Here is a 24,626-nt window from a genome sequence, read left to right as displayed (position 1 = left end):
GCCTGATCCTACAGTTTCTGTTACATGCAACTTTTCAGTGAAACTTCATACGAGAGCACGACACCTCCTTGGAAACATCTGCAGAACTGCATGGTTTATGAGTTCCTTAAAATATTACCTACAGAAACCATACAGAAGAAAGGGGAAAAAAAAAAAAAAAAATATTTAATGGGTAAGAAGTAACTCAATCCCTTGAGCCAGGAAAAACATCTTTTTGAAAACGCTGGGCAGGAGGAGATTATTCTCTTGCCAGCTCTCTTGCATATAAATCATTGCTGCGTAATTAAACCATAAAACTCATTTGCCAAATAAATAAAACATCACACAGAGATGTTAACCATAAACTACAAAAAGTTGGAGCAACAATTTTATTAGCATATTGTCAATAATGGAGTCTCCCCCTTGGCTCTGGATGCAGTCTGCTACACTCAATGCACTATTTAACTGCCACCAAATAGGGCCCGGCTCTTTTCCTGTGTCTCAATTAATTAATTGATTTCTGTTCTGGAACGTCCCAGATAAATCAGTAGCACATAAAAGCATCATGTAATGTGCTTTCATATTCAGAGTTTCTACTGACCTACTCAGACTCTGTAACCATCAGAAACGCACCAGCTCTGTGGGCTAACAACACAGAATCCCACTCTTGACCCTGTTTCTCCTGCTGGCTCAGACAGAGACTTGAGAAACCAACAGCTAAAGAGAACAAATTCTCTACGGATCTTGCATAAAGTGCAGTTTCCCAAATCTTACACACTGGCCACATTTGCCAAGACTGTCATGAGGGAATAGCAACAGAGCTTCTTGTTATTCTCATCTACATTTTGAAATGGCTGCTCCAAAACCCTTTCAACATTCCGGCATTTTTTGCCCCATTATCCTTGTTCTCAACAGCAAACGAACTCCTTTGAACGAAACGTACATGCACAAGCCTTCAGCTTCATGCAGACACTGGCATGGAGCAGTTCCAGCCCAGAAAGTCTAGGAAAATTATATTGAAAAGAAATATATCTGATAAGATGAAGTATTTTTCAAGAATTTTTATGAGGCTATGCTACTAGACCTGACTCAGATCCACAGTTGTAACTCACAAACAAAGAAGGCTGAGGTAACGTATGTCTTTACCATTTATTTTCAAATATAAAAATACCACAGATCCAACGCCAGCTCCTCAGGGTACATGACAGAAGAGCAGCCATACAAATAAGCTCGGCATGGGAAGAAAAGCATCCAAGATTTTCTGCTCAGAACAGACAACCCCCCAGGCCCTGTGCTCCGGCTCCCGCGGGGCCGTTCCCGCTGCCCACTTCCCAGGACAGGTTTCCTGCCCCTGGGGCAGATGGTGTGTGCACCTGAGCCCCACGGGCAGCCCTGTGGCACAGCAAGCCCTGCCAGACCCACCTGGACACTACCCGCCTTGCCTGGAAAATGGGATTTACAACAACACACCCCACTGCAGGTACAGAGCAGGGCAGGGGATGTTACTGGGAAGAGATCCTTAAAAAATATATAAAAATAGAAATACAAAATGAAGAAGGCAGAAAAGCCCCATAACTTGCCAGCAGTTTAACTATAAAGTGCAGTATGAAAGGCCAAAAAAATTACGAGACGACTTTTTACAGGCATAAAACTTAACAATAAATCTTTTCTTCAAACACACCAGCAAGAGAAAGGGTGCCAAAGAGTGCCTGGGGTCAATTAACGAGGAAAGCGGAAATGAGAACTCAGCGAAACAAAGACTGCAGCACAAAATACCACTTTTCCACTGTGTAAATCTCTAGCACCTGCAGCCAGATAGCTGTGTTTTCCCAGTCCCTTACAACCAAAGCACCAAGCAGCAGAAACAAGAAAGTTCCAGAAAAGGTTGATCAGTAGGGCCAAAGGTGCTAAAACAAACTATAACAGAAAATTATCAAGTGTAAAAGGAAGGAGCCACTTTTGCCTCAGCACAAGGGCAGGTAAGAATTAAAATACTCTACGGTAGATTTTAGTTACTCTTAAATATTTTTATTGTTACAATATTTAGAATAAGTATTATTTATTAAAAATAAATTTGTATTCTACTCAATACCTAACAGTGAAATTCCTTGCAGGTATTAGAAACCTGGAGACACTCAACAAGTGCCTGGGCAGGTAGATGGAAGAATTCCACCAGCTAGTAAGGCGAGGTGAAAGGGGCCTTCAGACTGACATGCTAGGGCAGCGTCACCTCCTGCTCCTCATTACCTGGTCTGCTGATAACCACTGTTTATGCACTGAGGATACATAACTTTTCAAAAAGAAATTACTGTCTTTTTAGACAGGTAAACAGGTAGGCACATTTAATTATCTTTTAAACAAGAGTAATTCCTGAACTGTGACCCTAAAATAGCCAAGATAAAAGGAACGTTTTTTTAAGCTTCTTTTGCACTCTGTACTGCCTCTAAGTTTTGTTTTATAGGAGCTCTTCTGTACGCCCAGCTCACCATCTGCTCCACTCGCTGTTTCATGGCTGCTTTGCCCCGTGTCACACCACCTTGGGCCTCTCCATTTTTGCGTCGCTGAGTTTCTAGATCTCTTTCCCCTCTCGATGATAAAAGCTTCTCCTCCCCCTGCCTTTTCCAACAACTTACATAACAATATCCATCCTCCAAAAGCCCACTATTCTGTAGGATTCTCTGTGCCAAAATTCACAAACAAACTCTGGCTGGAAGGGCTCCAAACTCCATGTGGGAAAGTGGCAAATATCAGACATCATTCCATTTGAATTTTCTTTGGTGCAGCTCAAATGGTGCGTCCTAGAGCCTGAGACATTAATGTCTGCTTTAGAAAGAGTTCATAGAACTTGATGCAGGAATGGAAAGGCTTAATATTAGGAGTAATATAGATAATATGGGGCTCTATTCATATGAATAAATACATGAGTATTATATATGAATTTTGAAAACAACTATGGAGAGAAAAACCAGAAACAAGTCTTAAAGCAGAATGTATTCTTTTCCACCTCAAAATGAAAACTCTCCTCCTGAAAGAAGCTGGAAGCAGAAGAGGAAAACAGGACGTGCTAACATAGACTCCACTGTGTGCATCACCTACCTCTCTAATGTCATTCACCACCTGCCTTTCACCAAAGAATATTATCACTGACTGAAATGAAACTCTGTTCATATTTGCATCTGTCAAATACATATTTGACTTTTTTGTTTTATCTGACAATTTTGATTATACAAGTATCACCGCGATAACTACGCCAGTAAGTACTCTATTGATACCTACAGCTCAAGGAAAAAATATCAAGCATAATATGTAGCTGACAGGAATAAAAATGTTTTATGTCCTTTTACAACTGCTGCTAAATCTGTAGTTGATGTGGACTTGGGTTTCTCATAAGCCACACAGGACTTAGCAGAGAACAAATACGTTCTGGTACATTTAAATGTATTTATTTAACCTATCTTTTCCAGAGAGATTCTGACAGACATTTAAGAAGCATCCACAGCACGAACAAAAAGCATTTTCTTCTCTTCAGTTTGAAGGTGTAAGCCCCACTCCAACTTGAGCTCTGCCTCTCTGGGCTTTCCCTCCCAGCTGTGGTTTCAGTGTCAGGTCAGTCTCCTGAGTAAGGATGGGCACATCTCACACTTCCCCCTGGGAATTCTACAGTTCTGCTGCCTCAAGAGTCAGTGAAAAGCAACAAGATTTATGTGCTGACAGGAATAAAAAATAACCCTGGTCTGTGTGTATGACTCACTTCTGCTGAACACAGGGAGAGAGAGAGCAAGTGGGCACCGACAGAAAGCAGGGGAGAAACCTCAGTATTAAAAAAATCCTGCTTTTCACTAAAATGCTCACACATGCCATAAAATGCAGTATTTTTACCATATTAAAGCCCTGCTCAGACAATTGCTTTAGAATCGTAAGCAATACAGCCTTTATTGTCTAGGACCCAAAAAGTGAAGTCTGAAGAGCTACGTTACCTTCCAGGTTCATGCCAGCCTGCAGACACTTCCGGTAGCGGCACGCGGGGCAGTTCTTCCTCCGGATTTTGTCAATAATGCAATCATTTCTCCCAGCACACAGATAGTTGTGCTGCCCTGTATTCAGAGACAAACAAAATAACCATAAACTCTACAACTACAGTAGCAGGTGAAGCCATTAATTCGCCCTGTAATTTGCAGGAGCTGGAGACTATACTTTACTCACTGTTCTTCATTTCTTCAGTGGCCCTACGATTTCCCATCTCTATACAGCAAACAGATTTCTCATATTTAGACACCAAACCAATAAATCTAGGTAGAAATCCTATTTTTCTCCTACATTTCTCAAAGACATCTTCTGCAGCATGTTTCCAATTTCCCTACAGAGTTTCACAGGAGATGTAATGTCCATAAACACATTTAGCAAGTATTTATGTCAACATTCCTACAGCCACGCAGACGTGGCTTTCACCATTCTGAAAGTCACGAAGCTTCCAAACCAGGTTGGTTCTGGGACCAGAGAAACTGAACCATGAGGGCTCTGAATCACCAGAAAAACAAGCAGCAGAACAAGATAGCTTTGGCCATCCTGGGTTCCTGAAAACAGGACCCTGTCTACATGAAGAATTGCATATAAATACACAGTTGCTGTCCCACCCTTATCCTTCCTCTTCTCCTGTAGTTCTCCTCTTAGCTGAAAGAAATACACTTTATATTGATACAATCATTTTCTGCTACTGTTTCCATTACAGTATAAAGGTGTTTGGATGAAGGGACCAAAAGGGGTTTCAGGCTAAAGCCTGGAAAACCAAGGTGCAGAGTCAGCTTGATCCACACACTAACAGGTGCCTGGCAACTATTAATGAAAAGGGTATTGCAGAAACAAATTCTTCTTACATATGTTTCTAATAAGAAAAATGCCTATAAGAGACAAAAGCAAATTATTTGTTCCTTAAAGCGAATACTAGAACTAACAGATCCTGGAAGAGCTCCTGAAAACATCCACACTCCTTCATCCAAATGATTAAGGTTGGAATGGTCTGTGGAACAATAAAAATGAAAGCAGATGTAAGCCCCGAGCAACTTATTGCCCTTTTTCAGCTACAAGCCTGCTTACATTTTTACCATTAACACAGCTGGTAAGATGCAGCAAGGTGCACCACTGCTCAAAGGAATGACTGCTTCCATCTCTTCATGTGTCCATACTTTTGTGATTTCTTTTAAGCTTGAGAACAGGCAAACCCGTTGCTATGACACATATTCAGCTGCCAGTACTCTTCTGAAGGATATCCAGTGACCTTATTTTAATCAACAATACAGATGATAATTACTTTAAAATAAAGAGCCTGGCTCTAAATGGGTGTGCAGCTCCCGGGAGGAGCAGCTGGGAGCCAGGGATAGCCCCAGCAGCTCAGGGCTTTGCACTGGAGCTCGTCCTGTCTCTTGGTACACTGCAGAAACAGCTTCAGCTGCCCACACGGAACGTCCTTGGTGACCAGCGGACACTGCGATAGAACCAGACTTCTACAACCCTTCCAAGAGGTTCTGCACTTCCATGAGCTCCCTGATGCATCCACTGAGCTGGGAACTGGCAGAAAGTGCTTCTCCTGAAAGACTGAAGGGTGGCTTGGCTTTGTCAAAACAGCCTTCCCTCTTCTTGAGGGAAACCCAGCTGGCAAAACGTTAGCAAAACCTGAGAGTCTGATTTGCTTCAAAATCCCCAGGAACGGCTGCGAGAAGAAGGCACGAGACAGGAGCCTCTGTCAGGCTGTAGCTCTGAACAGCATCTTTCCACCCCTGAGGAACCACTCCCCTTTCATGGATGATGAGAATATACTTTAACTTTTCTACACCTCTCTGATCCTGAAACAGAGTCAGATACTGAGGTACAACCTGCCTCATGCTTATGCAGCCCAAAACGACAGCTGACTTGCTCTGCCATGCACACTAGAGTCACATGTAGTTCTCCATCACCTCTGTTTCCCAGGATGGTTTTCTTCCCTGGATTAGAGAGAAACCTTGATGATCCAAAACCACACACATGTTCCTGTGATCTAGCTACCCCTGCAAGTACCACATGTGGGCATCTAATATTGGCAGTATTGCTTACAGGAAAACATGTAAACTACCAGAAACTCACATACAACAAATGTATCAAGTTTCATGTTCAGTTTTATACACAAAACAGCTAACATGAAACTTAAAATCACAAACAAAAAGTCTAATGCACACAGACCAACATTTGTATATAAAAAAGACAAATAAACAAAAACAACAGTGAAAGAAAAGGAAAGAAACAAAAACCCAAGACAACAATACACCCTTTACACGGTGAGTGAAAGGGAGCATTTTATAAATGTAAATGGAACCCGTGCTGCAGATAATCACCCCATTATCAATGTTATTTACTACGAGAAGAACAGTGATGTAATGGATGGGATTTTCCAGCAGAATTCTAGCAAAAACATGGATTCCAGCAAGATTGAATTGACTGGTTTTGAATGTGGATGACATATATTTGCATTCTGTCTTTTTAAACAGCAAATTAATCAGAAGATGCCTTACCTTCCACAGCTCTTTTGAAGAACACTTTGCAGCTGCCACAAGTGAGAACTCCATAATGGCACCCAGAGGCCTCATCAGAGCAAACCAGGCAAAGCTTGGGAGGTGGTCCCGTAGTTGCTGAGGTTGTGGAGGGAGAAGAGCTTACATCTGATCTCATTCCAGGGCTAAAAAAAAAGCATTAAAATACATTTAATTAAGATTTATGGGATACTGGCAAATGTAAGATCCGTAACTGCCAGAAACAGGTTGTCCTTATCCTCAAATATCACAGTTCCGCTCACAAGGTTCACTGGACTCCGAAAGAGTTAACCATGAAATTAGTAAAACATAAGTAAAGCTGTATGGAATTTTCACTGCCTCTTTGACTAGGTCACGATTACCTCCCTTGCACATTTCTGAAGCCAAGTTTCTTGCACAATTACCCTAGCCTTTAAAACTGACTCTTAAAACATGCTCTTATTCCATATTGTTTTCATTATTGTCACATTCCCTGCAGTCTGCACCGAGTCCTGCAAGAGCTTTCTTTCCAGCACCGTCAGGAGTTTTCTACTGGGATACTATTATGCAAGAAGCTGTGCAAATTAAGCCATATATTGATATATATTTAAAGTAATACATGATCATTTCACCCCAGCATTTTAGGAAAAAATATTTATTCCTAATTGCAGGATGTAAGCATAGAGGCCATCTAGAAATGAAGTGTTAGTTCCTTAAAAAAATTAAAATAAATAATTGCTTGAAAAATAATAAAAAAACCAATCCATTGTAATCACCTTCAAGTTGCTTCTAATCATAAGGGCTGAACAGATGGTGGTTGTGCCAAAGCTCAGAGGTTAATCTCATTCAGCAACTCAAGATCAACAAAACCTGGCGTGTTACCCACTGGAGGCTGCCTCGACACCTCCCCTTCTAAGGCCCATTTTGTTGAGTTTGTTTTCACAAAATTTAAACTTTAAAAATTAAATTTCTATCCTCTTCACTTGACTTAGAGACAATTCCCACAGAATTTTCTGTCCTGCAGGGCTCCAGCCACCTGGCAGATGAAGCTAGAAAGTAAAGACTTCGGTGCCTTCACTCAGAAACTCTCCAGAACATCCGTGCTCCCTAATGTGGGCCTGACATTTGTGTGTGGGCAGGTTTTCATGGAAAATTCCTTTTCCTCACCTCAAGACAGTCTGACCAGACTCCAGTCACACATTTTTAAAAAACCCACAGTTCTCATTTAAGAAAATCTTAAAATTCCAGCCCAAATTGAAACATTCCAGCACCTGGGCGGTTCTGAACGGGTCTCCTCCACACACTCCATCCCCAGAGAGGAGCTCGCAAACACATCTTTAACTACACGCTCCCCTAATTTCTACAAGGGCAGAGGCACCCTAGGAATGTAATGATGGAAGATTCCCCACACACACACACCTTAATGATCCATTTGGAAAAAGGAATTAAACTGTTTCTCCACTTTGCAATGTCATACACCCCCCACAAAAATCCAAAGAAAACAATTTTTTAAAACCAGTAATGACTGACAAGTCACCTGCCTCATTTTATCGGAAGTTTTAGGCCCACTAGCTCTTTTCCTTATACTAAAAATGTCAATTTAAACATTTAAATTCAGGCTGGGAGCCTAGGATTTTAAGTAAGAAATATGTAACTTGAGAACTTAATTTCATTAAAATGACTAAACCCAGAAAAAGATGGAAACATCTTTCTATGGGTAGTTTTGAAGACAGCTAATTTAGATACACAAATTAAACTCTTTGTAACTTGCAAATTTCTGACAAAAGCATTTTTAAGTGAACATTCATCAACTGTCACAGAAACTATGGCAGTGCCAGATATATTCCACTGCAACTTTTCAATCACCTTTAATTTTTAAACAGGGCTCATTTTCTCTACCAGTACCCTAGAAAATGTAATATGAGAAAGAAAACAGATGATGTGACTTACAAAACTAAAAATAAATTATTACATTGATTAATAAAGCAGCAGCCAGCAATCTAATCTGGGCTTCTGGCATATCTTTTCAAGCCTGGCTCTATCAGATAAGGCCAATATTTACTAACTGTGTGGAGAGCTGCCAGCCAGGGACAGTCCCCTGGTTGTGTAAAACACAATTTTGCTTGCCTGAAACATGCAGCCCCAGAGGGGCTGCAGGGCAGGGGGGCTCCCCAAAGAGCTACGCCTCAGGCTGGGGACTTGATGTAAATCTTCTGTGTACCTATACATTCTAAAAGACAAACAGCCATTTCCTAAGGAAGAGGTAAGGGAGGAAAATTACACTCCCAGACAATACAATAATAAAAATGTCAACTTTTAGGTATTTGCAGAAATGTTTCTAAACTCAACAGAACCCTAATGACCTTTGAGTCTTACGTAAATAAAATAAAAAGCTGAGAAGTACAGGCGAGAGAAGAAAAAAAAATCCCAAATTTTAAGGGTTCCAAATTTGCAAAAAGCTTTAATTAAATTTTGAGACGCCAAGTTGTTTAAGGGCACTGAGCTCCATTCCCACTCACTTTCAAAAATTATTTATATACAATCTCACTTTGTTTGTAAAGGTAGGTTGTTTCCAGTCAAGGAAAACAAGGGGGTAAAATGGAAAGACTTCAAGAAGATGCAGCTGCAGTGACCAGCTCTGCAGAATCCAGTTGTTTAACCAAAGTAATTTCTGTGTTAATCATTTACCAGAGATTTTCAAACCAGGCTCAAGGTCCAAACTGTATTAAGCTGGGTGTGTTAGCATTTATGGTGGTGGGAAGTTTTCCTTTCTGGGGGTCACGTCATCCCCCCATGGTGGCCAGGGCACGAGTCAGGCACACCGGGCTCCTCCGAACAGGCCCTTGCAGCCCCAACATGGTGACAGCAAACTCACAGCCCTGCCATCAGCTACAAACGTGTGGCAGAAAGATGTGGCTGAGAAAGTTACTGGTGCTTCTGAAGAAACCTCCCACCACTGCTGAAGAAGACATTTGCCTTTTACTCTTCTGTGAAGAACATAAAATCTCCCCGACACAACACAATGTGCTCACGCCCTAGAACGCTGAGCCTACTAACACACTAATATGATTAAAAAAATATATTATGGTCCTGTTACTTTACATTATTGAACTAAAAAACCCTCCAGTGAGATAATGAAGAGATTAATAGTTCCAGCAACTAAATGTGCTGGTTTTTTAGGGTCTACAACTCGCACGCAAGCTTAGGACGACCAGCCTTGACCACACTTTGTCCAAAACCATTCCCAGTCCTAGCACAGTTCTGCTGAAGGGTTAACTCTTAAAAAATGTGAATTAAATTAGCACCAATAGCAAGTTACACGTGTGCAATGAGAAGAGAACTTGGCTAACAGTTAACAGTTTAAAAACTAATTGCTTGTAAGGAAAATGGCTGCAAGCTACAGAACAGAAGCAGCATCTGGGGAGAGCTGTGGGGCTGTCAGGCAGAGAGCAGCTCTCAGCAATTTTCACCTTTTGAAAAACAACTACCCTGAAGAAAAATTCCGTGGAAATGCATAATGGAAGTTTTTTTCAGACATATGGACAATCCAGGTACTCCCTGGTGTTGTTACACATTACAAAAACAGAACACATGCAACTGCTTCCTAAAAACCTGTCAGAAAACACTCTCCATGTCCATTGCCAACTCCAAGGGAAGAAACGGAGGCAGCATGTCCAGGGCGGGAAGAAATGGCTCAGAATTTGACTACATTTATTTTGTCTGGTCTTTGATAAGACTATTTGTTTCGCTTCTACCTCTAATCTCATGCTTCACACGTACAAGTTGTAGTCACTCCCGACACCCCCAGACCACAATATGCTGCACACCAGCAGCTCTGCTCCTCCAGCCTCACTCACCCCAGAGCTGAATTCCTGTGCTCTTGAAAGAGTTACTTATCTGCTGCAGTTGTATCACCAAACTAACTGTAAAGAAACGATTTTCAATGTCATTGCTGCCTGGGCCTCATTCTTATCTGCTAGCACTGAGAACAATGTAAACACTCAGCTGCATACACCAACTGATTACATTTTTTGAATTGCTTGCTTATTTTTTATTAACTAGAGAAGCTACTATTTGTTTTTTATACCCTCTTGGCCGGAAAGCAGTTTTCAGTTCAAGCAGGAAGATTTTTTAAAACAAGGCTATTGACACTATACATTTCATGACAACGTTAGAATATATTTACCAGTTGAAAATAATTTTGCAAATGCACTTTTCCTACGAGCCTGCATCACTGGTTACCACGGTCTTCCCTGTCTCTTGTAAAGTACTCACTTCAGTTTAAAAAGACTGAAAATTGGTACAAGTTGGTAAGAACCAATGTTGTTCTCCCAGGCTGGCTGCAAACCCTGTGCAGGGACACAGCCTTGGCTTTGCCTGGCCACCCCAGGGCTGCCCACAAAAACAAAACAAAACAAGCCAACCAAATAATTTAAGAATAGGTAAGTTCTGTAGAAAAGTTTTCTTTCCTGTTTTGTACTGAAAACAGAACTGAATTGCTGTGGTAAAAGTGCTGTTCTTTATTACAAGCATGTCACCAATTATGCCATAATAAATTAAAAACTCTACTCTGAATTACAGCATTTAACCAAAGCCTGCAAATAAAAGCATCCAGCATGAGTGTTTTACAGCCCCTCTGAAAGCCAAAACAACAAACACCAGTTCCTTACCCACCCACCCAGATAAATACCATATCGTGACTTGATAAACCAGAAAACCAGATTTTGAACTAACGGTCTGGACTTGTGCACCCGGCTGGAACACAACCAAGATAACACCAGCACGAGGAAGGTGTCACCCGGGAAGGCCATGGCCACCCTTGCCTGGCCGCAGGGAAAGTCACTCTTTCACAAGGAAACTGGCAGGTGCCTTCCTGCCTCCTCCCGATGGGGTCTGTGCACCAGGATATATCCTCCTGCTGACTTACCATGGAGCGCAGGGATCCTAACCCACAGAAAAATGGAAAATGAGACATACCTGAGGCAGCAAAGTCTCATAATTAATCTCTACAGCTGCACAGCAACAAGTTTTACCACTCCCTGCTGTGCAAGGAAAGCAGACTGGACCATTCACCTTTTTGTATGAAGTTGCCTCAAGTACCATAAACGTTTTTTGTTTGTTTCCACCAACTCAGGTACATAATAACAAGGACATTGACCCAAGTATCCAGCCTGAGTTCCAATCAAACAAGTGACTCCAGTTTACATGAGAAAAGACTTCACATATATCAGTTATGAAAGATTTGATGTATAATATAAAAATACACTCACCATCTGCAAAGTAAATGAGAATAAATACCTTTCCTGTAAGGTTTGCAGTACAGAACCAGCCAAACCCTGATGTTGATGAGGTTTTGATCAGTCTGGAGGTCTAATAAAGAACCACAACTGCAAACCTAAACTCTGTTCTCCACAATTACATGAAGAAATAGTAGTCAACTAGAAAACCCAGCAGATAGAAGCTTTGAATGTACAGAAGTCCTGCCTCTTCCACAGCTGCCTCCATTCTCAGCACCCAACACCCTGCTGGGAGCTCGCAGGAGCTCCGGCACCAGGAGCAGCCCAGCAGGGACATCACCCCTGAGAGGGGCACCCCACGCCCCCCAGCTCGCTGCAGCACAAGCAGACACAGCCCTGCCTCGGCTGAGCTCCAGCAACAAACACGTGCTGCCCAGAACGGGCCTCCCAGGGAGTTCGAGTCTTCCCAACGTCGGGCAGAGGCAGGGACTGCCACTCCAAGCGCTGCTGCTTCATTTCTCATAAATTATTCCCTATTAAATAAAACTCCAGCCCGAGAGCCCAGGCAAACACCACCAGCACCTTAACAGAGGAACAACTGCAGCGACTCCCGGCACAGCGCACGGGAAGTAAACCCACCCCACTGAACAGCGCAGGCTTCATGGGCTCCGCGCCCTTTTCCCTCTCGGTTCCCACTTGTATTTATTCCAAAACCCAGGGATGGTCCCACCACAGTGCCCTGGTGCTGCCTGTAACACATCGAGGGGCTCGGGGGAGCCCCAGATCCCCCAGCACCACTGGCCTCCCTGCTGCCCCTCCGAAATGGCGTCCGCTCCCATTTTGCAGCTTGCACAGGAGCAAGGAAGAAACACTAACATAAGTGAGCCACGCCACTGGGTTGGTTTTTTTTTTTTCTTCCTTTTTTTGGATCCTCTCCAGAATGTAAAGGTTTCAAGGGCACAGGCAAAGCTTTCTTGGAATGGATAAATGGTAATTGATGTTGCAGCTGCAACCTTAGCTAGAGGTCTTGGGATTTCAAATATACTACAGCTCTAAGTATTTATGACCAGAGCATGATAATTAAATTATATGTTCTAAACTCTTAAATTTATGACAATGCTTCAGTAAAGCAGCCAAAAGTCCTACCTTCAAGGGTAGGACTTAATTTCTATATGAATCAATTTATGCATACTTTTCCAAAGAGGTGTTTGGCTTCTTTTTACATTTCACTCTGCATCTCTGCTTCCCTAAGTAAAGAGGCAGCAAAAAAATTGTAAGACAGAAGCCAGTACCATTATACTTTCATAAAACCTTTGCATAAAAACTAGAATCAAATCACCCTGGGCCATCCAAATTCCTTATGCTTTTTTGGGTGAGAAAATAACGCATTTCATCTACATGTAATTTTTCAGATGGTTTGTGGATCATCTGAAAACTTGCCTTTCAAGGTCTCCACGCAGCAGACGCCTCCAGCTCTACGTGCCACGTACACGCTCTGCGTTTACAAACTGAGGTGCAAGCAGCTGTCCCTGCAGAGATCCTCATTAGGAAGAATGCAAAGCTAATACATACTCAGGAGAAGAAAGCTCAAAAATCTATTCAGACCTTGATTTATGTTTTAATTTTTTAAAATTTTAAACCCAATACACGAAATTGTTCCAAGTCCATTCAACCTCTGAAAGCAGAAACACGCCGTTTCCCACCCCGGCAGCTACAGAGACACATTTTACCTGAGTGACACTTTCTTGGAAGCAGTTTCTTAGTTTTTGAGCTTTCACAAAGTAGCCAAAAGCCAACGTACCCACGGAAAATTTATTATCTTAACCCAGGTCTTTTAACACACTGATTTAATTTGCTGGTAGAGTGAATCCTACCAGAGAGCAGAATATTCAGTTGTTATTAGAACAGACCCACAAGCTTGGATCAGTCACAACATTTTAGCTTATCCTACCCACACAGGCAGCACGTCTCAGAAAAGTGTTTTACTCCTTATTCATGTTGTACCAGGAGAACTGAACTTAAAAATATTTAAATGGGATTAGTTCCATTAATGACCCCAGTGTGAGGTCTGCACTGCTCTGGTCACCTTGACGTGAGTGCTGGTGTCAATCACAGGACTGCAGGGGCTGCTGCCAGAGGGATGTTGCTGGGAAGGGAGGCAGAGTCCGAGCTCCTGGTGGATCCCAGCCTGCACGGATAACATTGCTGGTACTGTAAGGAAGGCAGGGAAAGATTTGCCTCAGCTGCAATAGTCACCGAGCAGGTTATTTTAAAAGCTGCAGGATAACACCTGCACAGTGACACTGAGTCACAAAGCTGTGAATAAATTTAGACTGGGACTTAGAAAGTTGATTTCTGCTATTCTGAAAATCAAAATAAAAATCAGGACTTTGTGCTGGCAATGTAGCCCTCTGACAGCCACTGCCTCGCATGCATGTGTACACAAGGACTTACCACAGTCTGTGCTTTTATCAGCACTGCGTAACTATTTTCTGCTTTGCCATTAAAAAAACAACCAACCATTAAAAAAATATTAAAAAATGAAATTAATAAACACAAATAAAAGAGCAGAAAAAAAAAGCCTTAACTCTTCTGAGGAGGAGAGAAAGATGGAAGCAGGGCAGGAGGAGCAGAAAGGAACGTTTCTTCCTTAATTCTTTCTACAGACCTTCAAGGAAGCTCTGTTTAAAAGTGGAACTGATACTAAAAGACAGTCAAGATGGTAAATTCCTCAGGGCACAAACTCCATTTCCTTGTCAGCCTGTGCGAAGCCGTGCACAGTGTGTCTTTACCCTTGGCATGGGCTTTCACGCTGTTTTGTCAATGAAAATAGAACATTTACATGCGGAGCAGTTTATTATGGAGTATTAACCGGCGTGTTGCACTCTGGGCTCTGCTTCAGTGGGAATGTATGGAGAGGAGGGGTGGGACTGGTGCCAGCCCGAGGTTTTGGCCTCCGTCCACTTGATGCGGATCCAGGATGACTTGGTTGACTGTTGAGTCATAGGTTGGTTCAATTGACATTATTTTACATTTGACTAGTTATTGTTCTTTAAACTTTGAACAAGAGTCCAGAAGCTCAAAAACCAGCACTGAACCAAAAAGAAAGCAGCCAGAGCAGAGTTTAAACTAGAACAATACTTAAGCAAGAAGAATACTCTCCTTAAATGACATCTATTTTTAGCTGAGATAGCTGAAAAACAAAACCTCACAATTTCAGAAGTTTCTGTTATATTACCAAGAAGCTGTTAACACCCAATATTAACTTCAAAATTCCTGAAGAAGTTCTGAGATCTCCTCCTCTCTCCAGTAACATAAAGGTGGGAAGGAGCAAATGTTTTCTGCTCTAAAAAAAATAAAACTGTGAACAACTACTATATTTTTAACAGCTGTAACAGTAAAATATTCCTGAATTAGGCAGTCCATGTGCATGCTGTTAATTCTTCTTAGTCAGTACTCTAAGTAAAACTGAAAAAAAAAAAAAAAAATGAACCCACAAGAGTTACTGCTTCGGACTGAAGGTAAGAGACGCCCATAAATGCTACTGGTTAATGTTTTAGAACCATCTGTGTGTTTCATACAGATGTGATCAGAAGTGAACTTGTCCTACAGATGCACTGAATTTAACAACAGAATTCTGGGTGAAGGTTCACGCCTCATATTTTCAATGTATCTACTGAACTAATTTTTTCCTGCTCCATTTCACCCCAATTTCAGACAGCAGGTATGTTTTCAGTAGGTTTTGATCCCCTGTGAGGAAATTCAATGTTACAGCCACTTGTCTTCAGAAAACTGGTCAGAAGGTAAAGAAACAGAGGAAGAACCTGAATTGTCTTTAGTAAGGGCCACGCAGAGAGCAGGGAGACTGGGCTCTGTTACACTCATCTAGCAAGGAGAGAATCTGCTTTCATAATTTCCAAGAGCATGAAAAACAAACAAAAAGCAATAAAACCATCATATATAGGGTAGTCGGCTAGAAGAAAAAAATACTTCTGATGATTTTGGGATGTTAAGTCACAGAGGAGGGTGACTGCAAGATGTTCTCCTTAGTGTTGATGGCCAGAACTGAGGTTCAGCACCAAATTAGTATGAAGAATTGTGTATGGTGCTGCCCTGGGTGTGTGGGTAAGGCTCCCCAGTTAGTCATCAGCAGTAATTTCACTTGAAAGGGTAAAGATTCTTTTTTACCACATTACAGAGAGAACAGTCATTCTTGCAGGCAAGGTAAGGAGCAAATTCCAAATTCTTGGGGACTTAAAAATCAGAAACTTGCTGAAGGACAAGCCACCATGAGGCATGCTGTGACATTCCCCACGCTGAATGCTGCCAAAAGGTTTTCTTTCATGTTCTATGTTTAGGTTTTGGTCCATTTTATCCTTCATATTCAGACCTGTGTGTGTACACAACAGAGCTCAAAACTGAATGAATCTGTTTAAAAAAGGTATTCTTCAAAGTCTTACAAAGAATTTCAGTGCCCTTAATAACACAATTTAATTTCCTTTTCACTGGTCTCTGACACATTTGATGCAAAGAATATATACAAAGCCACTCCTCCCCACACACCAACAGGAAGAAAAGCATGTAATAAGTTTGTTTATTGACATAAAATCAGCCATATAAACGTGCATAATAACCTCAGAAGGTCAAGCAACAAGACTTGTATGATGTGTGGAGCTATTTCATGTAATTCTCATGGCACTTCCAAGTCAACTTCACTGAATTATCTGGTAGAGTGCTATAATTACTTTTGTCAACATTGTTGAGCAATTACAGACACAATTTCTGCTATAACATGAATAGGCAGTAGGTTATTATCTGCTTTTATTTGCACTTGGCATCCATGTCACAAACGAGACGCTTCACCACATCCCTCATGCTCCCAGACTTTACAAGCACTTCTTGCCTTGTTTTTTCCCCCCTCCACGATACTTTTAGGTCTTGCTTTCTCTCCCCTGGATTTCTCCTATTATTTTATCCACTTTGCCCTCCACCCCTCCCCTCAGATGAAGGAAGCTGAAGTCCTTCCTTGCTGACCCTCACACCGTTTCCTGGCCACATTGTTCATCTCTGCCTCTTTGTGTATTTTCTCTTCCTGAGCAGCACTGGGAACCCCTCCCAATTTACACTCCATCTGTAAACTTCATTAGCAGGCTGTTTACCCGTCTCCCATAACTATCAGATGGTAACTAGCTGGATAACCCTAGCCTGTGCACACCTATCTCCACAGCACCTCTTTCTGCAGGCCTGCTGTGTCTCCAGGGTGTGTGCTGCTCAGTTATTGTTTCAAGGCTGACACTCTGGGAAATCCCATGTTCTTTCAGAAAAGTATTAAAAAAACATTCCTGGTGGGAAACTGTGCTTTCTTTTCCTGAATGTCAGTGCTCATTACAACTGGACACACTCTTAAAAGGTCCTGCTGGTAATAACAAATATTTTACAAACCATCACTATCTACTTTTATCTTTCACTGTCATTCACAAACAATTTGGCCACTCAGATTTGCTGGTAGGTCATGGTAACTCAAATAGAAAATTGTAACTGATTGTAATTACCTCTGGTCATTGCTCAAGTTAAGCTTAGCACTTAATACGTCGCATTCACATCCACAGCAGGTTTTAAGTAACTGCTATTTAGGCTACGAAGCCTGTTCCAGTAAAAGAGCTGGAGTATTCCTTTTGGAAAAATGGAAAGCTGTTTACTAAAGAGACATGATTTAAGGCATGAGTATTTAGGAGAGGTTAGAGATGATTCCACTCCCTGCCTGCAGAAAGCAGGTGTTTAATTCAGCTTTTAAAGACTATGTATTAGCCACTGGGTCCTTACTTCTATACAAAAGTGTAATTACAAATGCCACTAATAAAACGGTTATTTCATCAGTTTCTCATACTTTTCATGAACCCAAACAATATGAAAATACACAAATACTGCTTTTTGAGCTGCAGCTAGGAAGGGGTTCAAAGCCCAGAATGTGCTGTAAGACCTGAAAAGAACATACAAGAGATGAAAATCTGGCAAAGCTGGAGATACGGGGTTGGGGAAAAAAAAAAAAAAAAAAAGGTTTATCTGCCAATCCCTTCATTTCTGTTGTCTGTCAAACAAACAGTCATCAATCAATCCTACCTTTAAAATTATTTACATAAAGCAAGGGGGGAAAAAAAAAGATCCATGCCAATCAGACATGACTCAGAAGACCCCACTATGGTACAACTTCAGTTTATACAAACCCTAGCTTCAGCAGCAGCTTTCTCATCAATAGTCAGTACTAGAGAAACAAAACCAAGCATGGGAAAGAAACCAAAAGGAAAAACTGAGAACTCAAGAAACTATGTCTGTAAATCACAAAAGACTCCCTAAAAAGTGATTTTTTTTCATAACTGTAGCATCCAAATTTCCAACGGTTTTAAGTGCTGCACCTCTTGCTGCCCCTCAGCATCACTCGTCCCAGGCTGGCTTGGGTTTGTCAGTACGGTCTGTGACTGATGCTTAAAAGTACAGACAGAGTTTACCAGAAAAGAGATGCAGACACACAGAAAGTCTTAATTTTTCTAATAAAAAGCATGTTATGGTGCTCCTCTTACCTAAACATTCTGATTTTAAATAAGGATTTCTTGTGCTGCAGTAACAATAACTTGAACTGTTCCTGCATCTTCAGGAGACACAGATCACACGCTTCAGCAAGCTTCAATGCTCTGTGAGATCCTCTCTCTCTAAAGCTTTTACCCTTGCAAAGCTTTTCTCAGATTCATAGGGCTGCAAAGAAATCAATTCCATAACAAAACATCTTTATGAAACAGGAAAGTGGCTGAGAGTGAAGCAGTTAGTGCTCCAACCCGCCGGACGGCACAGGCTCCGCTGCAACGCCCCAGCCCAGCGCTTCTGTTCTGTCACTCGCATGTCTCATCCCAGAAACATTAAACAAAGGTCAGATTGGCAAACAAGAAAGTTTGCTAATAGGAACAAACTGAACATTGATTGCACACTTAACTCGTCGCTTCAGCAAGCTCTTGTTGGTTAAGCCCCTGATAATCCAGGGGTTCACTTGGCACAAGCGTGTGCCGGTACGTGCGGCGCGCCCGGCGCTGCCCGACCAGGGCCCTGCTGGCCCTTCCCGGGAGAGAGAAGCAGCCTGCCCTGTGAATGGAGTCATCACCCCACAGCACACACACTGCTTCTGGTCCTCACTTTGCCTAGGGAAGTCTCCTCAATCTAATATACTCGTGGCAATATAATAGTGGGATCTAGTAGAGGGAGACAAACCAGAATTTAAAAGCTGAAGTGATACCGGAGTCATGCGAAGTGGACAGAGTCTTCATGTTTCAGTGTCTCAAACGACTCATTTTAAACATGTCACTGAGATGGTATCAACAAATAAACCACCCCCACAGAAAAATGGACATAACTTAAGAACTAACACACCCTAAGAAAAAAAATTACGAATTAAAATGTAGGATCAGACTTAGGCTCCAAAATCATGTCACCTAACTTCAGGAAACAAAGCAGGTACTAATTTTAGCAGCATAGCTACAGAGAACACTTAACCTAGTCAATACAGACAAACAATTAACAACAAGAGTAATTCAAACCTGTTTCGCCCTCCCTACTGCCTAATCTAGAAAACTGAACTTGGACAATCATGCTCTTAAATTTGAGACCTCAGCACACCTAAATTTAGATGTGATTAATCAAGGCCTGAATATAAATTAAACTCAAATTTATATGATGGAATTATTTTCTCAAGTTTCACATTTTCTTATTTCTGATGCTGATCACCCAACAATTATATATAGTTTTTCCTACCTACAGATTTTCCTGTTAATCCCTATTCTGTTGTTCAAGACATCAGAATTGATTCTCCAAGGTGTTGACCTACTGTCACTTGGCAGCAGCTTCTAAAGCTACAGACACTGAGGACTCCCTGGTTTCAGAAGAAAAACAGAGAAAGCACCACAAGAGAAATATAATAATTGTCTCTAACTGATAACACTAAAATAACTAAATCACCAACGTCCATTATTTATGCTGCTTTTCTGTATTTTGGAAGCCGTGGTGTTTTAAAAAGCTTGGAACGGTCACAACTTAAACCATTTTTCCACTGCAACAACCCCCAAGAAATAACAGAGCCAAAGGTCTGTCATTTTTCATCCTAGCTGCAGATGGCCTGGGTGAGGCCAAGAACCAGCCTTCCCAAGGAGAGGAGGGTACGTGTTTCCCTCTATTGCTCATTCCTGCAGTTTTAAGCCCAAGTCTTGCAGCATCTGGCATTTTTCCTTTAGCTGGGCTCAAGGGCTGGCAGATGTGAGAGTCCCTCTGTCCTCAGGAAACCTGCACAGGGTAACACATGCCCCAAAGGGTTAAAAAGCCAAAGCAGCATGTCCACTCAGGTAGTTTTCAGCATCTCATGATTAAGTCAAGCCTCAAACCATGGTGCTGGTAGTGTTTTTAAGCTTTAAAGGAATAACTTGAAATACTGTAAGAACTTTAATGGAGGAGTAAACAAATTCCACGGCTCACTGCTAACACTCTGCAAGAAATTCTGGCTCCAGATGGACACAGCACGTTGTTAATGGCCCACGAGACGTTAAGGACCAGACTGGAGGGCATGTCCATGTGCCGTGTACACGTGCACACACCCCAGACGTACGTGCAGGTATTCTCCTAACTCTGGGTGTTGAGGGAATATCACATGTTCAGGCGCCTGAAGCCCCACAGAGATCACACGCTGCAGAGCCTGGCAGGGGACTATTTCCAGCCTTAACTGCACCCTGTAATGTGTGTGCTCATCTCCAACTTTCCTGCCTTAAAACCTCTGCAGACATGGAATAAACTGATCTTTACTGCTCTCCTATTGCAGCACCAGCAGCTTTCTTAGCCTGGCTGACAGTCACTGGAGAGCACTGAGAAGTCAGAAATAATGGCATTCATTCTTTTCAGACTTATTTTTTTCTCTTCAACATTTTTTAATAAAGCCACCAAGCAAAAAACATAGTTTTATAAATATCACAGGGACTGTCATTTTACAGAACCCAAAGGCTTGAAAAGACCAGAGAAACCACTATGTAATCTTAGCTTGATCATGGAGATGGGAAACGGACTGGGTATGATTTAAAGTGTTGGAAGTGTTAAAATGAAAAATTAATAATTAAGAAAACCCTTCAAAATACTCAAAGACAGTTTCTACTAAGTATTACTGCTTTCAAAAGCAACCTTTCAATTCAGTCCTGAATTACAACATGAAATTAAAGTTTTCACACAGAAGCTGAAAGGAGAGCTTCCTCACACCCTTCTGCTATAAAATGAGCATTTACTTCACATTTACTTGAGGTAACACGAAAAGAAGGTGGCTCCTATCACCACTCTTCTAAAATCTCTGCTGTTTTGACTTTCCAAGATGCAGAATGCTTGGTGTCTTCCTTAGACTTTCTAAAGCCCTGCAAGAAGCTCAGCAAAGGCTGGTTCATACCCAGACTTGCCCACCCCAGCAGCCCCGCACAACTGTGCTGCCTGGAGGCAGCTCCCACACCCCAGCAAGGCAAAGCCTGCCCAGCTGGTGCCAGATGTGCGACTGATCTTGCACACCACATTACCTGGATGAAGACAGTCCTTATTTAAGCAGATATACATGCATGCAGATCACAGAAAGAGATAAAATGCAGTTGGAAGCAGGGTTCTACAGAATAAGCAAAAGAACCACAAGAATACCCGTGTTGTGCTTCAACTCTATTGCCACAGCATCTTCTGATTTCTTTATGACCTCAAACTAAAGGCCAAGAAGAGAGATCGTATCTAAGACTACTGTTTAAAAAACAATTACTGTAAAGTTCCCTGTAAAAGCGGATTTGCTGTAACATATAAACGCTCCTAATAATTCCTTGCTATATGTAACGTGAGGTGAAAAGATGCCATCAAAATAACCTGCCCAGATATTTATCCCTGACTGAAGATTTAATGAGCTGGAACGAGTAATATACACATTGTCCTGGTCCCTTGGAAAAAAAATCCTTCCCTGTTCAAAGAAGGGAGCCATGCCCATGAACCCCAACTCATGTGCTGAGGCTTTCCTAGCATAACTATTTTATTTAGGAATATACGAGTATATTTTGTGGGGGGAAGGAAAGGAAGAAAGTTTCATGGCAGATCTTTAGCACAATTAAAAGGCAAAAGGATAATTTACAGGCCTTAATTCAGTCTAATTATTTTCCAGCTTACAGTGTAGACATATTTAACTTAACATTACATAAATGACATCACTCAAATACTGGAAGAAATCTAGACACTCGAGTGCAAAACACCAGGTCACTCTGGCCCCATGTGTCATGGTACCTAAGGTCCCTTTAACATTTTGAGTCATCTTCCCCTACCTTGTGGTTAGTTCAAAATACGCAGAAAACACTTCAGTGAAAGGTCATTTTCCAAGCTGGGCAGGAGCAGCCAAGTGCCAGGTGAGCCAGGCACTCCCCAGCATCTCTTACCTACAGAGGGTTCAGCTGAGCCTCTGCGTGCCCTGAATACCTCCCTCTGGGGCAAGCACAGCTTTCACAAACACGGAATGTCTCAATTAAAGAAAGAAAATGGGTGTAAAACTGCTCCACCATTAAAAAAAAAAAAACTTAAAATAAATTAATCTCAAGCCCAGGCACTTCTTAACCCACCATTTCCAAGACTGTTTCTTGAAGGCTTCTAAGCCAAGGTCAAAAGCTGCCGTCCAAAACGCCTAAGACCCAATATCTGAGTAGCTCTACTATCTTCCCCTAATTTTAATATTTAGGCCAGGAAAGCTATTTAATTGGAGGGGAAAAAAGTTTTATTTTTTGTATTTGAAAGGAAAGGAAATGAGCAAGTAAAAAGGCATTCTTTTGAGCCTGAATGCAAGTCACAAGCTGCAGGATCACTGGAGGCCAGCTGGCCCACAGCCCATTTACAGTAAGTTGTTTACTTGTTGTCTACCCACTGATAACTATGGAGAATCCATGAATCCAAAAAAGAACTACGTTTTCTGTTCAGAGAGGAAGGAAGAACGAAGCAAACAATGATAAAAATATTCACCCATGGCTACTCCAGTCACTTCTGAATCAGAACAGCAAACGGTTTTTTCAAGATGATTAAAAAATTTTAACATAAAATTAAAGCCCTTATGTATCAAACAAGGCAAAAAAGTTTAGATACAATTATTAGAGCAAAACAATTCTGATATAAACATGAGCTACTCACTGAGACTAGAGGCAGTGGCCCACCCATTCCCCTGCCCTGACCACAGCCAGAGACCATGGCTTGGTGCGGAGGAGACAAGTGGCTGACAGGGGACATCTGCTTAAATCTCCTCTTGTTTCAGATGGACAGTTAGGAAACTGTAGTTTGTTGACAAAAAAGTCTATTCTAAACCATCTCTCCTAACAAGACACTAATCCTGTCCCACATGCTGAGACTGAGTGGACTTCAAACCCATGACTCAAAATGTTTGTCTTGCATTTGCATGTCTGAGACAAAACTGGCACGTTACTTCTTTAAATAATATTAAGTATCAAACACTGTTCTTCTGTATGTACTTTCTGATCTAATAAAATAGAAGTTTCATTCTGAAAACTTTAAAAAATACTTTCATATAGCTTCAGTAATTGCCAGCTGGTGACACAATGGAAACAAGCATCACCAGGATGGGAACAGGACAGTTTTCATTGGCCAAAACGCTTCATCAAGTGAATTTCAACACGCCTGTCCTGGCAACTGCAAACCCAGAAACTGCTTTTTTATCAAATGCACAATCTAGATTTGCATGCAGAAAACTGAAATCTGGACTAGTCAAAGGTTACGTGCAAGGAGACAAGAGGCATAGGGAACAAATGTGGTGCAAGGACCAGGGGAAGTGGCCAAGCTGGATGCCTCAATACTCTCCAGCTCAGAAAAACAGATACAAAATCCAGAAGTGCAGGGAGCAGAGGAGTTTCAGTTCAAGCTCAGTAGAAGACAAAGAAGCAGAAGACCTTGTCACAGTGCTCAGAGGGTTGTGTGGAAGTCCAGAAGGTGACTGTGCAGATGGTTGCTTGGTCACTTATCATTTGCATTTATGCATCAATAAGAGACAGAGGAAGTTGAATATGCAAAAATGCTGTTGTCTGGCTGCTCAGTATAGCTCCAACTTCCTGAATTGATGATCATCCTAATTTTTACAAATTTAAGGCTGGTCTTCTACACTGAGAATTCCCAGCACCCTGCTGAGGGCTCACTTGCCTGCAGGCCTGGCAGAACAGAAATCACACACAGCTCATGCTTTGGGTCCTTCTCCCCCCAGTTATCAACTTATCTTCTCCTCCCCTTTCTCTTGTCCTCCTCACATGTATGTGAACAAATATGTACAAATTTTTACATTCTTCTGCATGTTTTTTATTCCTATGAACTATTTTTATGTCAACAGTTTCCAGAAGTATAAAAAAACCAAAAGCCCTGAACTAAGGAAAGCCTCCTCCTGTCTGCAAAAGTTACACTGACAGTGATCTTATCTTCACTGTGCCACTGATAATAGAAATAGGAAGTAGAGACTCGACAAACTCAGAGATCCAAAAGAAAAGGTGAATGTGTCAAAGTTAATGAGCGTTACATATTTTTGAGATGGAGGATGGCAATAACTACAGCAACCCCCACCAAATGTCAGCAGTTTGCTGAGACTGTTTTTTGAAGAGCAATGCTACAGAAGCACTAATAAAAGCAGATGGCACCACAGACACCTGCAGAAAGAGGAAAGCAATAATGTTTTCCAGTTTACAATCACCTCATTCAGCAATGTAAATGGAAAATAACGGAGACAAACTAACATGAACTCCCCTGCAGGAGAAGTCAAAATAAACCCAAGCATGCAGACCAAGGGACAGGGCTGTGA

General features: G+C 41.7%; 1 protein-coding gene across 2 annotated transcripts in view; it reads right to left on the bottom strand.

The window, feature by feature from the left end:
- NR3C1 (nuclear receptor subfamily 3 group C member 1) overlaps nt 1-24,626 on the bottom strand; it is a 59,373-nt gene that overhangs the window by 17,409 nt on the left and 17,338 nt on the right. For both annotated transcript variants that reach the window (XM_051630957.1, XM_051630958.1), the window contains exons 3-4: nt 6,522-6,685; nt 3,957-4,073 (exon numbers count right to left, since the gene is read on the bottom strand). In XM_051630957.1, coding sequence (XP_051486917.1) covers nt 3,957-4,073; nt 6,522-6,685 — 281 coding nt within the window. The remainder of the gene's footprint in view (nt 1-3,956; nt 4,074-6,521; nt 6,686-24,626) is intronic.

The sequence above is a fragment of the Apus apus genome, chromosome 13 (genome assembly GCF_020740795.1).
Source record: "Apus apus isolate bApuApu2 chromosome 13, bApuApu2.pri.cur, whole genome shotgun sequence".
Taxonomy (NCBI): Eukaryota; Metazoa; Chordata; class Aves; order Apodiformes; family Apodidae; genus Apus; species Apus apus.
Note: the sequence above shows the minus strand (reverse complement) of the source record. Positions and strands in the feature narration are given on the sequence as shown.